Source organism: Oryctolagus cuniculus, chromosome 15 (assembly GCF_051225735.1).
Source record: "Oryctolagus cuniculus isolate XC-2025 breed Fujian yellow rabbit chromosome 15, ASM5122573v1, whole genome shotgun sequence".
Classification (NCBI taxonomy): domain Eukaryota; kingdom Metazoa; phylum Chordata; class Mammalia; order Lagomorpha; family Leporidae; genus Oryctolagus; species Oryctolagus cuniculus.
In genome coordinates this window covers 60,612,748-60,627,573 of record NC_142881.1, presented here as the reverse complement: position 1 = coordinate 60,627,573, position 14,826 = coordinate 60,612,748, and the positions used below count along the sequence as shown (strand labels likewise).

Below are 14,826 nucleotides of genomic sequence, written 5' to 3'. Positions count from 1 at the left end.
AACCCAAAAAATAGAGTGAGGCTTTGAAAACACCTACATGGGTTGTATACTGTTTTCCCCACGTGACTGATGATGTTGACTTCCACCTCTCTACCTTCCTTTGTGCCAGGCAAGACTAGCATATTGCCTTCTCTCTCATTCAGTCCCCAGTAGATGGCCATGTGGTGCATCCTAGTTCCCTTCTAAATCCTGGCACCTAGCACCTATATTGATTCTCTCAAATTACCTTATGAAGTAACTGTAACACATTGTCTTGATGATTATGTATGTGCCAGGCACAGACTAACAGTGTCCCATTACCTGTTAATCTTTGCCACGATCCTATGACGAGTATTGCTAATGTATCAGACGAGTAATGATGATAGCTGGTGTTTACTGATCTCTCAGTGGCATCATTCCCAGCACCTTACACATGTTAGTTTACTTAATGTGCTGCTGGAGACCGAGAAAGGCAAACCCACACCTTGAATATACATCTATTCCCATTGGAAAAAATCTCTGGACCCTTCAGGAGTGGAAGGGACCTACTGTGAGCCCAAGGTCTCGTTCTGGGATGGTGCCCTATCCGTGGCTCAACACGAGCTCTGTCCCCGCCATGGTGGACATTCAGCATGGTTCATAGCTCCATGGTCAGTGGGAGCCCAGGCATAGCCTCTGTCCCCGCCATGGTGGACATTCAGCATGGTGGATAGCTCTGATGAATACATTTACCAATACATTCACCACTGCCCTGGAAACTGTGTATTCCAACTTTGCGCTACTTCTCTTTCCACATGGGGAGATGGCCGGGAACACCCCTGGGAACTCTATCCACTGGGAGGATTCCCTCTCACAGCTCTTCTCCACAGTAATTCCTGATTGGCACTATAGTGCAGCCACTGTCCAGTGCTGGCTTACTGCCCTGTGCCAGGCCAGTCCGTATGTGAACCAAGCTGGACTTTATTCCTGCTCTGCCAGTTGGCCATAAGGAACACACCAAATGACCACAGATGTGGGCTCAGGGAGAGACGGTGGTGCGTTGGTGGCAAGGCCATGGGCTCGGGCTCCATCCATACAGTGCGCTACTGTGACGTTGTATGAGCTGCGCAGCTGGGCCACACTCTTCAGATGATGTTAGGACAGAGGGTAGAAGAGTACAGGTTGCCTTGAGAACAGATCCCAGGTGTACACAATGGCCTGTTCCAAGAGAATGTAAACTGTTTCCCTCTTTTTGATAGGGATGGAAAAGAAAGCATTTGCCAGCTCACTGAGTGTCTACCCCATACCTATGTGACTTTGCTCTAACAAACGTGCTACAGCCAGTATAGAGGCCACAGAAGAGCTCATGGGCTAATTTTGCGATCATCCACAGGCACCTTCCAGGATCTTTCTGCTTGTGGCAAGGCCTGGCTGGTGAATGCAATGCATCCCTGAATTCTGTAGTTTTTTTGTATTTTTTTTTTTTTTTGGACAGACAGAATGGACAGAGAGAGAGAGAGAGAGAGAGAGAAAGGTCTTCCTTTGCCGTTGGTTCACCCTCCAATGGCCGCCGCGACCGACACGCTGTGGCTGGCGCACCACACTGATCCGAAGGCAGGAGCCAGGTGCTTCTCCTGGTCTCCCATGGGGTGCAGGGCCCAAGCACTTGGGCCATCTTCCACTGCACTCCCGGGCCATAGCAGAGAGCTGGCCTGGAAGAGGGGCAACCAGGACAGAATCCGGCGCCCTGACCGGGACTAGAACCCAGTGTGCCGGCGCCACTAGGTGGAGGATTAGCCTGTTGAGCCGCGGCGCCGGCTGAATTCTGTAAGTTTTTAAGGGTGCTACTAACCTCTGTTATTCCCCAGATAAAACATCTTTGATTCATGGGCAGACAGGAGAGGGGTAGCTTCAGAAATTTCCAATACTTTCCCGTGACAACAGCTCCTATTACACAGGTCATGAGCCACCGTGGAATTTATGCCAGCTCCCCAGTATATCCATTTAATTGCATATTTATAAACTGGAAAAATGACCACTGTGAATCAGAGCTGGGTCAAAATTCCATTTAATTTAGTACCTGACCACCACATGCTCCCACTAACATGGAAACCATGATTTAAATTTAAATATGCTTTATTAAGACTTCTAGAGAAATAGCTGATAAAAAAAAGCACTTCCTGCATTTAGAACAAGAGATTCCAGACAGCTTACCCCTTTGGTTATGCTTCTGCTTTAATAGAGGAACACGTGAAGGCACACAGATATCCAGGGAGAAGAGCAAAGCAGTGTGGGGTACTGGGAGAACAGCTGGACTTTAGCTTGGGTCTTAAGAGTCTAGCTGTCAGCACGCACGATGATAAGCAGGCAACGCCCGCCCGCTCTGCAAACCCATCCAGTGTTGGCACGATGGTCACACACTTCGCGCTGTAAACCGGGCCAAGCACTCACTTCATGAACTCACTGTTTCATCTTCTTGGGGTTTTCTTTGTGGAAGAAAATGAGCATACCTGTAACTCACAATCACCGTCAGGTTCCTGAAGGATTAGGTATGAGATACTGCTGATCAATTTGCTTTGTCAACTGAATTTTTCCAAAAGGGCATAATTTTTTATTTAAAGCAATTTCATAGACGTGGGAATTTAGCTAATTTCATAATGATGGAGATTGTATATCACACCAAAAGAGATACAAGTATTTTCCAGAAAAATAGGGTATTTTCCTCTAAGAATTCATTAGAGAGAAAGGTGATAAAATTTAAATTTCTTTCACAAATGTTTTAAATTTTCCAGAAAACTCGCTGTCCCAAGATTAATCGTTTAACCACAGTACACAAAGTATCCTGACTGCACTGGCTGGTGTCAATGTGGGAGGGAACCCTGTCTCTTATTTAATAAAATCGTATTCCAATCCACCGTGACCCAAGTCCTGACTAGCTGAGGGCAGATTCCTCTCGAGGGGCTCGGAGTTGTGATAGAAAACGCCATCCTCCTGCACGGGCTGGTATTCCCACTCCACTTCCGTCGGAAGGCTGCTTCCAGAGCCACTTCCAGATCCCGAGCCCAAGTCGGAGCCGGAGCCTGATCCAGAGACGTCCTCAGAAAGAGGGAAGGCATCATTCAGCCTCTGCGGTCCCGTCCTGCTGACACATGACGGCAAATGAAAAGAAACCACAGCAAACGTCAACATCACACGAGGAAAAGGACAGCAATCATTGTGTTTTAAAATTCATGTATGTATTCATCTTCAGAGAGACAGGGTGACCTCCCATCTGCTGATTCACTTCCCAAATGCTCACAACAGGTAGGTCTGGGCCAAGGGAAGCCAGGAGCCTGAGGCTCGGTGCAAATCTCCTACACAGGTGGCAGGGACCCCAGTGCTTGAGCGCCTCCCAGAAGTGCAGTAGCAGGAAGTTGGATCAAAAGCACATCAGCTGGGGCCGGCACTGTGGCGCAGCAGGTTAACACCCTGGCCTGAAGCACCAGCGTCCCATATGGGTGCCGGTTAGAAACCTGGCTGCTCCACTTCTGATCCAGCTCTCTGCTGTGCCCTGGGAAAGCAGTAGAAGATGCCCAAGTCCTTGGGCCCCTGCATCCGCATGGGGGGCCCAGGGGAGGCTCCTGGCTCCTGGCTCCTGGCTTAGGATCCGCACAGCTCCAGCCATTGTGGCCAATTGGGGAATGAACCGTCAGATGGAAGACCTGTCTCTCTCTCTGCCTCTCCTCTCTCTGTGTAACTTTGACTTTCAAATAAATAAATCTTAAAAAAAAAAAAAAAAAAGCACATTAGCAGGACCTGAACCGGGCACTATAGCTTGCGATGTGGGTTCCTAGGCAGTAACCTAACCACTACACCAAACACCCACCCTTATAATAATATTTTTTTAAGTTGGGTTTTTTAAAGATACATTTATTTATTTGAAAAGCAGAGAGAGAGAGAGAGAGATCTTCCATCCACTGGTTCAGTCCCCAAATGGCCATAACAGCCAGGTCTGGGCTAGGCCCAAGCCAGGAGCCTAGAATTCATCCCGGTTTCCCACACAGGTGGCAGAGACCCAAGCATCTGAGCCGTCTTCTGCTGCTTTCCCAGGCACATTAGCAGGGAGCTGGACTGGCAGTGGAACAGCTGGAACTCAAACTGGTACTCACATGGGATGATGACATCATAGAGTGACTTCACTACACCACAACACTGGCTCCAGTATTAATTTTCTTAAACTAGCATAGCAATCCTATATTTGGAATTACTTAAATAAAGCTTAGGAGCTGGTATTGTGGCATAGCAGGTAAAGCTACCACCTGTGATGCCAGCATCCTATATGGGTGCAAGTTTGAGTCCCAGCTGCTCTGCTTCTCACCCGGCTCCCTGCTAATATGCCTGGAAAAGCAGCGGATACTGGCCCAACTTGGGCCCCTGCACCCATGTGGGAGACCCAGAAGAAGCTCCTGGCTCCTGGCTTTGGATCTGTAGAGCTCCAGCCATTGCAGCCATTTGGAGAGTAAACAGGTGGATGGAAGATCTCTCTCGCTCTTTCTCTGTCTCTCCCTTTCTTTCTTTCTGTAACTCTGCCTTTCAAATAAATAACTAAATCTTAAGAAAAAAACTTATATAGATGACATCTTTCCTAATTTTAAAATTGCTGCAAAACTTCTAATATAATTTGAGTATTCATGGGGCTCAGTGGGTTAAAGCCCTGGCCTGAAGCGCCCGGCACCCCTTATGGGCGCCAGTTTGAGTCCCGGCTGCTCCTCTTCTGATACAGCTCTCTGGTATGGCCTTGGATAGCAGTAGAAGATGGCCCACGTCCTTGGGCCCCTGCACCCATGTGGGAGACCCAGAAGAAGCTCCCGGCTCCTGGCTTCAGAGGGGCGCAGCTCCAGCCATTGCAGCCATCTAGGGAGTGAACCAAGCGGATGGAAGACCTCTCTCTCTCTGTGTCTCTACCTCTCTCTGTAACTCTGTCTTTCAAATAAATAAAATAAATCTTTTTTAAAAAAATTTGAGTATTCATTATTTAACTCTTGGGACCAGTGGTGTTTCAGATTTTTTACAATTTTGCAATACTCACATACATATATAGTGAGATATCTTGGGGAGGGGACCCAAGTCTCAATACAAAAACTCATTTTTGCTTCCTGTACATCTAATACCCACAACCTAAAAGTAATCGAACAGACTATCTTTAGCATGCCTGCATTTTGACTGCAAGCTGACACATGAAGTGAGTGGAGAATTTTCCACTTGTTATGTTGGCCCTCAAAAAGATTCATATTTTGGGGCCAGCGTTGTAGCATAGTGGGTTAAGCCACAGCTTGTGACATCAGCCTCCCATATCAGAATGCTAGTTTGAGTCCTGCTACTCTGCTTACAATCCAGCTCCCTGCAAATATGCCTGGGAAGAAGCAGATGATGAACTTGGGCCCCCTGCCACTCCTATGAGAGACCAGGATGGAGCTCCTTGCTGACCGTAGTGTGGCTATTTGGGGAGTGAGCCAGGGGATAGAAGATCTCTCTCTCGCTCTCTCTCTCTCTCTCTCTCTCTCTCTCTGTGTGTGTGTGTGTGTGTGTCTTTCAAATAAGTAAATAAATCTTAAAAAAAGGGTTTCATATTTTGGAATTTGGGCTTCTGGATTAAGGATGTCCAACCTGTAATTTACAGAACTCTTGAAAAATTCTTCATAACCAGTTAAGCATTATATTTACTAGCAAAACATTCAATTTCCTCCCCCCAAATATCCACAGATTACTCTGCCTCCAGCCTGCACCCATGGCTGGGGACTTCCGTGTCTGAGTGGAGGCTGGGGGGCAGGAGGCCAGTGAGCACCAGGGCACCAGAGCAATGGGGACGACCCCTTAGCAGAACAGGGCAACAGGGCGTAAGCACAGGAAGCTGAGTGTCACAGCCTCTGGAGGGGCCGTTTTCTCCCCAGAAATGATAAACCATGGCCCACACGATCGATCAGAGTCTTCATTCAATAAATATTGTTGAACGTCTGGTCCCAGGTAAGAGTGCCTGGGGTGGAACAGAGACAGAGAGAGGAGGGCTCTGCTCGTGAAGTTTATAGCTTAGTGGGGAACACAGACATAAAACAAGCATCTGTAAGTCAGAACATTAGCGGGTGGTGCAGAGCAGTGGACTAGATGGATGTCATGGGGGTGACATTCCTCCTTAGCTGGGGGAAGCAGAGCTGTAAGCACAGCTTTGGTAGTTACTGACACAGGGGTGGCATTAAAACCACAAAACAGAGGGCCGGTGCTGTGGCGTAGCGGGTAAAGCCACCACCTGCAGTGCCGGCATCCCATATAAGTGCCATTTCGAGTCCCGGCTGCTCTTCTTCTCATCCAGTTCTCTGCTCTGGCCTGGGAAAGCAGTAGAAGATGGCTCAAGTCCTTGGGCCCCTGCACCTGCGTGGGAGACCCGGAAGAAGCTCCTGGCTTCTGGCTTTGGATTGGCCCAGCTCTGGCCATTGTGAACATTTGGGGAGTGAAACAGTGGAAGGAAGATTCATTCTCTCTCTCTCTCTCTCTCTCTCTCTGCCTCTCTGCCTCTCTGTAACTCTGCCTTTCAAATAAATAAACAAATATTAATAAAAAAAAAAACACAGAACAGGTGGAACAGGTCACCCAGAGAAACACAGGACAGAGAAGCAGGACCAGGATGTAGCCAGGGCCACATCAGCATGGTAACTACTGGATAGAGGAGAAAGAGCAGCCAGGCAAGTTGCAAGAAGCCTGGGCGGGGCTGGGGCCATGGAAGCCCAGGGAAGAAAGCCCTTCAAAGGAGGGGTGGCCAGAGGTCAAGGAAACCAAAAATAGAGAAGCCCACCATGATGTGTCAACCAGGAGTGATCTCCACAAGCATTCGGGAAGCAACCACGGAGAGGAGGAGGAGGGGAGGGGCAGCAGCAAGCATGGGCAGGAGGCGTCACTGTGAGGAGCACCAGAGGATGGGCCAGCAGCGGCAGCCCACGCAGACTCTGGGAGCAGCGTTACCTAACGGGAGGAGAGACCAGAGTTGGTCTGCACGCTGGTGGGAAGAGGTGCTGAGAGGAAGCTGCAGAATGCAAGTCCTAGAGAAGTGTGTGGCTGGGTGCCAGTCACAGGACTGGTGGCCATAGGAGTGGCAATCAGGGACCTTCCTAAATGTGCACCACAGAGGAAATGACTTACACATGTGATATGAGAGGAGCGACAACGAGGCAAGCCAGGGAACTTGGGGCTCCGATGGGCTCTGAAGCCATGGCCCAGCCAGAGATGCCGCCCAAGGCTCTCCTTCCTCCCAAGCTCTCCATCCCCCTCCGTGCCTCCTGCTGGCCAAAGCCAACCACACACCTGGAGCCTGAGATGCGCACAGCACGGGGGTCGACCTCCAAGCTCTCACACAGAGCAGGACTGGCGAAGTTAGGAATGGCTCTGAGAGCAGAAAGGCCTGGGTCCAGCACAGAAGCAAGGACCGTCCACCCACAGTGCTGCAGGAAACGCAGAACGTCAGAGCGAGACGCAGGGAGGATGGGAGAGGTCTGGTGTGAAGGGGTCGCCTTGAGGGATTTGGGCTATCCCCTAACCATTCAGCTCTAAATGAACTGTTGTGGAAACCTATGATGTAAAGCAACAGAGAATGCTCTAATATTGGTTTTAACTTAATGCTGTGGAACGAAAGTAAGAACATGGGTAGGACGTCAGAGTTGCACTATGGAGAACGTGATGACGTTGTGTCCACGGCGGTGTGTGCCACTGAAGCTTGTGGTCACCAGGATCCCCGTGGTGACGGGTCGACCTGGCTTGGGCCTTGATGATCTACCTGGCTGTGAAGACAGCAACTTGGTAGATTTGATCCTGAAGATTAAAACTTTTCTGATAATCCTTTTCTGAATATGTTTTTGCTACATGTTTTCTAAGTTTAATATTCATTGAAATAATAGATTTTAACATAATTCAATTTTTGGTTACTTATGAATTTCGACTGGATCTTTTTTGCAAGTTTAAAGCAAGTTTTATTTGATCAAGAACAGGTTTGATTTTTTTTTTTTAACTGTTTGTTTATTTGAGAGAGAGGTAGCTATTCAGAGCTACCATCTTCTTTCTCACTCCCCAGATGCCCACAATGACTGGTGCTGGGGGAGGGGTAGAGCCAGGAGCCAGCAACTCCATCCTTATCTCCCACAGGGCAGGCAGGGACCAATGACTTGAGCCATCACTGCTGCCCACCAGTGTCTGCATTGGTGGGAAGCTGGACCCCAGGCACTCTGAAGTGGGATGTGGGCTCTTAAATCTCTAGGCCAGACACCTGTCCAGGAAGAGGCTGGATTTGTTTTACAAGTCATGGCCATTTAGTTTTTCTTTCCGTGATTTGTTTTCTTCAAAGTCACTACTATCTAATTCCAGAACATTATTATCACTCACCCCCTAACTCCCGATTCCTTAGCAGTTGTGTTCATTCCTCCCTCACCCCAGCCCCTGGCAGCCACCCATCTACTTTCTGCCTCTAGGGTTTTGCCTGTTCTGGGTTTTTCATATAAATGGAATCACATGCTACGTGGCTTTTTGTGTCTGGTTTCTGTCATTCTGCTAATGCTTTCAAGATTCATTCATGTTGTAGCATGGATCAGTACTCATTTTATGGCCAGGTAATTCTATGGATACGCCATATTTTGTTTGATAAACTACTATTGGATTTTTTTAAATATTTATTTATGTATTTATTTGAAAGGGGGGAGAGAGGGAGAGAGACCAAGATCTTCCATCCACTGGTTCCTTCCCTAAATGGCCACAACAGCCAGGCCGAAGCCAGGATCCAGGAGCTCCGGCTGGGTGTCCCACATGGATGGCAAGGACCAAGGACTTGCACCATCTTCTGCTGCCTTTCCAGGAGCACTGATTAGCAGGAGGATGGATCGGAAGCGAAGCAGCCAGGACTCAGAGTGGCACTCTAATATGGGATGCCAGAGTGGCAAGCCATAGCTGAACCCGCTGAACCACAACATTAGCCGCACTTACTGGATTTTAATATATAATGTACTCTGTTTCATATATAAACCAATCCAGTGATCTGCAATACTGTTGATAAAATGTATGCAATGTTTGTCTCCACCACCCACCAAAAAACTTGCCAAAATGCAGCTAAATCACACGCCCCTGCACATCTCACTGGCCAGTGTCCACAGTGCGGTGTTGCCATGCCCCACACAACAGAACTCCAACTCCAGGGAGGGGCTTGGAGGCAAACGCTCTGGAAGGCCCTCTCACCCCTGTGCCAAGAGGTCAACAGAGGTGGTGAAATGACAGCCACTTTAAATTCAGAGAAAATCCACTTACAAAAAAGGGTCAGTCCTCAGAGGGAGGATCCTGTTGGAGTCTCCTGGAAGCAGGTTGAACACGGGTCCCTTCTCATCAATGCAGTTGGCCGAATTACTGTCGGGACGGCAGCGTACCCACTGGTACCTGGCTCTCCGCATAGGATAACCTGGCCACGCAAGGAACCCACACGGTTAGTAACTCTCTCTTCCCACAGCTTCTACCCACTCTGCCCCTAAGAAGTTTTTAATGAAACAGATGCTAGATTTGACAGAGGGTAAGGTATGACCATTAATATAAAAGCAGCGCCCACTACATGCCCGACTTACGTACACTCTTGGTCTTTTCACCCCACTCCTGTAGAGAGTTAAAACTAGCTCCAAGCTTTACGTTGGCTGCCTGGAGCGGGCCCCCATTCTGCTACTGGCTACTTAGGAAATCCTAGGTGCCCTGAACCTCTCCTGTAAAATGAAGGTACTAAAGCATGAGAACTCATCATGAAACTTGAAGGAGAAAATGCACATGAAGACCTTGACAGAGTGCCCGGCACACAGCAAACGTGATCTTATTATTATTGTACTGTTATCTCCACCTTACACAAAGGAAAAAGGAGAGCACACAGGTGCTGAATAGAGGACGTGGGATTCCAGCCCCTTTCTGGGCCCAGGGTCAGCCCAGGGGGTGAGGCAGGCTCAGGAAGGTTGAGGATGCAGCGGGCAGTGGCCCAGGCATTCCCAGAGCTGTGGTCCTTGTGTTTCAGGGCCCAGTGCTCTCAGGATCCAAACGCCCGCTCTTTGTGCTCAGGTTTCACAAGAACAGCTCTCCCCAGTCACAGAGGGACAAGGATGCTAGAACATCCAGGTCTCCCGCCGCTTCTTTAGGATTTAGGTTCTACAGCCAAGGCTTCAAGCCTGGTACTACAAGGTTATATAGGAAATCCTTTCTTAGTTCCAGCTCATGAAACAAATCCTTCATGCCTCGAATTGGCTGGGAGAGAGGCCTGGCGGCAAGAAATCTTTCATATCCTCAGATGGCTCACCTCCTCCCACCCTAGCACAGACTTCACTCAGACAAGTGCCACGAGTCACCTCCCAGGAAGGCCCAAGGCAAGAAAGGTGGCATTAAAGCCCAGTGCAGGGGCTGGCGCTGTGACACAGCGGGTAAAGCCACTCTGCAGTGCTGGCATCCCATATGGGCGCCAGTTTGAGTCCCGGCTGCTCTACTTCCAATCCAGCTCTCTGCTATGGCCTGGGAAAGCAGTAGAAGATGGCTCAAGTCCTTGGGCCCCTGCACCCATGTGAGAGACCTGGATGAAGCTCCTGGCTCCTGGCTCCTGGCTCCTGGTCTTGAATTGGCCCAGCTGTGGCCATTGTGGCCATTTGGAGAGCGAACCAGCAGATGGAAGACTCCTCCCTCCCCACCCCCACACCTCTGCCTCTCTGTAACTCACCCTTTCAAATAAATAAATAAATCTTAAAAAAAAAAAAGCCCAAGGCAAAACAGGAGGAAACGCTCATGAAATATGAAGCATTCATTCCTTAGAGGATGTTAATCAAGCGGCAAACTAGTAGCTGTTATGGAATAGCCTACTCGGCATCATGGGAAAACCTGTACTTAAATGTGAGTGGGCGACCTCTCGGCACCCTTTGAAGGTCTAATCATTTCAATACAGAGGGGAGTAGGAGGAAGCAGGCAGCAGGACTATGGGGGTAGACTCTTTAGCAATTCTTTTCTCATTTAGTTTCCTAAATTGCTGTAATGAACAACATTCTTCTGAAAATATCAACACGTTAAATACTCTAATGTAGAAAGAAAGGAAATATTCTGCCATTGGCTGCTTCCCCTCCGCTCCCTTTCTTTCTTTCCTTTGGAACTCCTATTCTATCCCAACCTTCCCTGAGGCTCCTGAGTGTAGCCTGCGATTTCTGACCCGGGAAGCAATCAGGATGGCTAGCTAGGTCACTACCCGGCGGCTAGGGTTAGGGCAGGCAAGCTGACATCAGAATGGCTGCTCCTTCCTGGCTGTGTGACCCTGACCGACTCACTTCACTGCTCTGTGCAGTGGGGACAGAAGTAGATCTAACACGAGATGCAAACAGCAGAGTCTCAGAGCAGTCCCTAACACCACGGTCAGAACTCTTCCGATGTTAGTTTCTCTGATGATGAGTGGGAACAGGACCACCAGCCAGCTTGTAGAGACCAGAATTTAAGTTCCTGTTCCACCATTTAGCATCTCTCTGATTCTTAATTATCATCTTTTAAGTGTGGATAATGATATCCCAAAGCGTTCCTGTTTAAATAAATAAAAGTATTTGAAGCACAAGCCTTAGCACCTGCTGAGTATTTAATACATTTAGCTCCTTCTTACTCTTTGCCATAGCAATATTCGTTTGACATTGAATTGCTTAGAAACCTGCTTTTCTGTAGGTGGGATAAAAGCCCAACATCTCCACCAGCAGAGGGCGATGTCTTCACACCCTACGCTGGGTAGACCAGGGCCATCTAATGGAAACAAAGCCAACCACATGTGGAATTTTCAATGTTTTAGCAGCCATATTTTAAAACGCAAACAGAAACAGGTGAAGTTCATTTTAACTAACACAATCTATTCAAGAGATTGTCATTTCAACATATAATATAAAAGTTATTGATGGGATATTTTGCATTTTTTATACTAACTCTTCCATATTGCATATATTTTGCATGCACAGCAGCACCGTGTACTCGCTGCACCTCAAGTGTTCAGCAGCCACAGGGGGCTCACGAGTACTGTCTGGGACACAGCAAGTGCAGGCAGCCTGCTCTACGTGTGGCTTTCAAGCTGAAAAAGTGTTATAAAACGAATGCATTAAGAGAAAGCATCTGAGTGAAAGACCTTCTCTTTCCACTAGTATAACAAAGACAACTGTGGTAAAGTAGTAATAGACACTTATAAAATAGAAGATCGCCCCAAAGCTCAGAATCTCAGCTTCTGAATTTTATGAAGAGGGCTTCTTTTTGGGGGTAATAAAAATGTTCTACAAGCAACTATGGTTATGGTTGCACAATTCTGTGAATATACTAAAAACCATTGAATTGTGCACTTTAAATGGGTGAGAGACCAGCATTGTGGTGCACAGGTGAGGCCACCATTAGGGATGCCTGAATCTCATGTCAGTTTGCCAGTTTGAGTACTGGCTGCTCTGCTTCCAATCTAGATTCCTGCTATGCACCCAGGGAGGCAGGAGACGATGGCTTGAGCTCCTGCCATCCATGTGGGAGACCCAGGTGGAGTTCCTAGCTCCTGGTTTCAGCCTGACCTACCCCTAGCCATTGTGGCCATCTGGGGAGTGGACCAGTGGATGGAAAATTCTGTCTCTGTCATTCTGCCTTTCAAGCAGATGAAAACAAAAACAAACCAGAAATATTATTTTCTTTTTTTTTAATTTTTTTGACAGGCAGAGTGGACAGTGAGAGAGAGAGACAGAGAGAAAGGTCTTCCTTTTGCCGTTGGTTCACCCTCCAATGGCCGCCGCGGCCGGCGCGCTGTGGCCGGCGCACCGCGCTGATCCGATGGCAGGAGCCAGGAGCCAGGTGCTTTTCCTGGTCTCCCATGGGGTGCAGGGCCCAAGCACCTGGGCCATCCTCCACTGCACTCCCTGGCCACAGCAGAGAGCTGGCCTGGAAGAGGGGCAACCGGGACAGAATCCGGCGCCCCAACCGGGACTAGAACCCGGTGTGCCGGCGCCGCTAGGCGGAGGATTAGCCTAGTGAGCCGCGGCGCCAGCCCATATTATTTTTTTAAAAGCCCCCCTCCCAATACAGGATCTGCTGGTTGGTTTTGTAATGAATTCCAGGGGGAATAATGAAATTTTAAAATATTTTATTTATTTTTAAAGATTCTTTGGAAGGCAGAATGATGCGGGAATAGGGGCTGGGGGAGAGACAGAGATCTTCCATTTGCTGATCCATTCCCCAAATGCCTGCAACAGCCAGGGCCGGCCCAGGCTGAACCAAGAAGCCTGGAATTCCATCCTGGCCTCCCACGTGGGTGGCAGGGGCCCAAGCACTTAGGCCGTCTTCTGCTGCCTTATCCTAGATGCATTAGCAGGGCGATGGATGAGCAGTGGAGCAGCCAGGACTTGAACCAGCACTTCGATGTGGGATGCTGGCATTGCAGGTGGTAGCTTAACGCACTAAGCCACAGCACTGGCCCCCAGATGATTTTTATTTAGAATCCCTTCCCTCACTGCTCCCCCAACACATGAGTGTACTTGAAAAAATTCATGGAAAACTGGAATTAAAAGTCTGAGTGGCCGGCGCCGCAGCTCAATAGGCTAATCCTCCACCTGCGGCGCCAGCACACCAGGTTCTAGTCCTGGTCGGGGCACCAGATTCTGTCCCAGTTGCCCCTCTTCCAGGCCAGCTCTCTGCTATGGCCCGAGAGTGCAGTGGAGAATGGCCCAAGTGCTTGGGCTCTGCACCCCATGGGAGACCAGGAGAAGCACCTGGCTCCTGCCTTCGGATCAGTCCAGTGCGCTGGCCGCAGTGCGCCGGCCACGGCGGCCATTGGAGGGTGAACCAATGGCAAAAGGAAGACCTTTCTCTCTGTCTCTCTCTCTCACTGTCCACTCTGCATGTCAAAAAAATAAAAAAAGTCTAAGTTTTATTTTGTTGCAAAAAAATTGAGGTGCAAAATTTTTTTCATTATGCATGTTATGAAAACAGCTTTCATGAATTTCAAATTTTTTACACCAACATAAACTATCCTTTGAATTATATTTTCCTACAAACTTTGGAAGTACCCTCTTACACACACACATTCACTCGCTCTGCTTTACCGAAATTCTTTCTCTGAGTAAAAGTTGTCAGAGCAAACCACTTTCTCCAGGAGTCTCTGCCTATTTTTATATTCTGCTACCAACAAAGTCAGTTTGCTAATTTCCGACTCTTAAATGGAAACTTATCACACGCCTGTCAGAAAAACCTAAGCAGAAACTAAGAGGGGAACAGAAAAACATTTGATTCACTCCAACAGCCTCATTATCTAAGCCTGAGCTACTTCCTACTGCCCCAGCAGCTCCACAAAATGGATAAGCTCCCCCCACCCTCGCGCGGTCGGACAGGCTATAAAAAGCTCCAAGTTTACTTTCAATTTCTCCTTCCCTCAGTAGTCAGCTTTATAGCCAAGGCTGTGGTCGAAAGAAGGCTGTTGGCCCCCGTGAGCTGCAGTACAAAGTTAATCCCGACCTTGACCGATCAGCAGTTCTGCCACGGATGAGCTGTAACTTGGCCCTGGGCAAGAAGCACAGTTTTGTTTTGTTTTTTTTAAAGGTTGACGTAAAGAGTTAATGGGATGGTGCACGTCAGGCCAGTGTTCTCCTCCGTAAATTGGTGCTGATTCCTCCGCCCAGGGAAAGCGCCGCTCATTACCCGAGGACGGCGGTGACGTCTCTCCACAGAGCGCAGCGCGCAGCGGAATCCTAGCCAGGGCTGGAATCTAGGAGGCGGTACCGCGCGCACACACACACACACACACACACACACACACACACACGCTGGCCTCGGCCGCCTGGCCGCACCTGCGCTTGGCTT

At 48.7% G+C, this 14,826-nt stretch overlaps 1 protein-coding gene across 3 annotated transcripts in view; it reads right to left on the bottom strand.

Annotated features, from left to right (window-relative positions):
* Nucleotides 1–2,076: 2,076 nt before the first annotated feature.
* Nucleotides 2,077–14,826, bottom strand: part of SRGN (serglycin) — a 39,728-nt gene continuing 26,978 nt past the window's right edge. For 2 of the 3 annotated variants that reach the window (XM_089314986.1, XM_008270028.5), the window contains exons 2-3: nucleotides 9,274–9,421; nucleotides 2,077–3,100 (exon numbers count right to left, since the gene is read on the bottom strand). In XM_089314986.1, coding sequence (XP_089171112.1) covers nucleotides 2,845–3,100; nucleotides 9,274–9,413 — 396 coding nt within the window. In that variant the 5' untranslated portion in view covers nucleotides 9,414–9,421 and the 3' untranslated portion in view covers nucleotides 2,077–2,844. The remainder of the gene's footprint in view (nucleotides 3,101–9,273; nucleotides 9,422–14,826) is intronic. The other variant, XM_070057783.2, reaches the window with a different exon arrangement.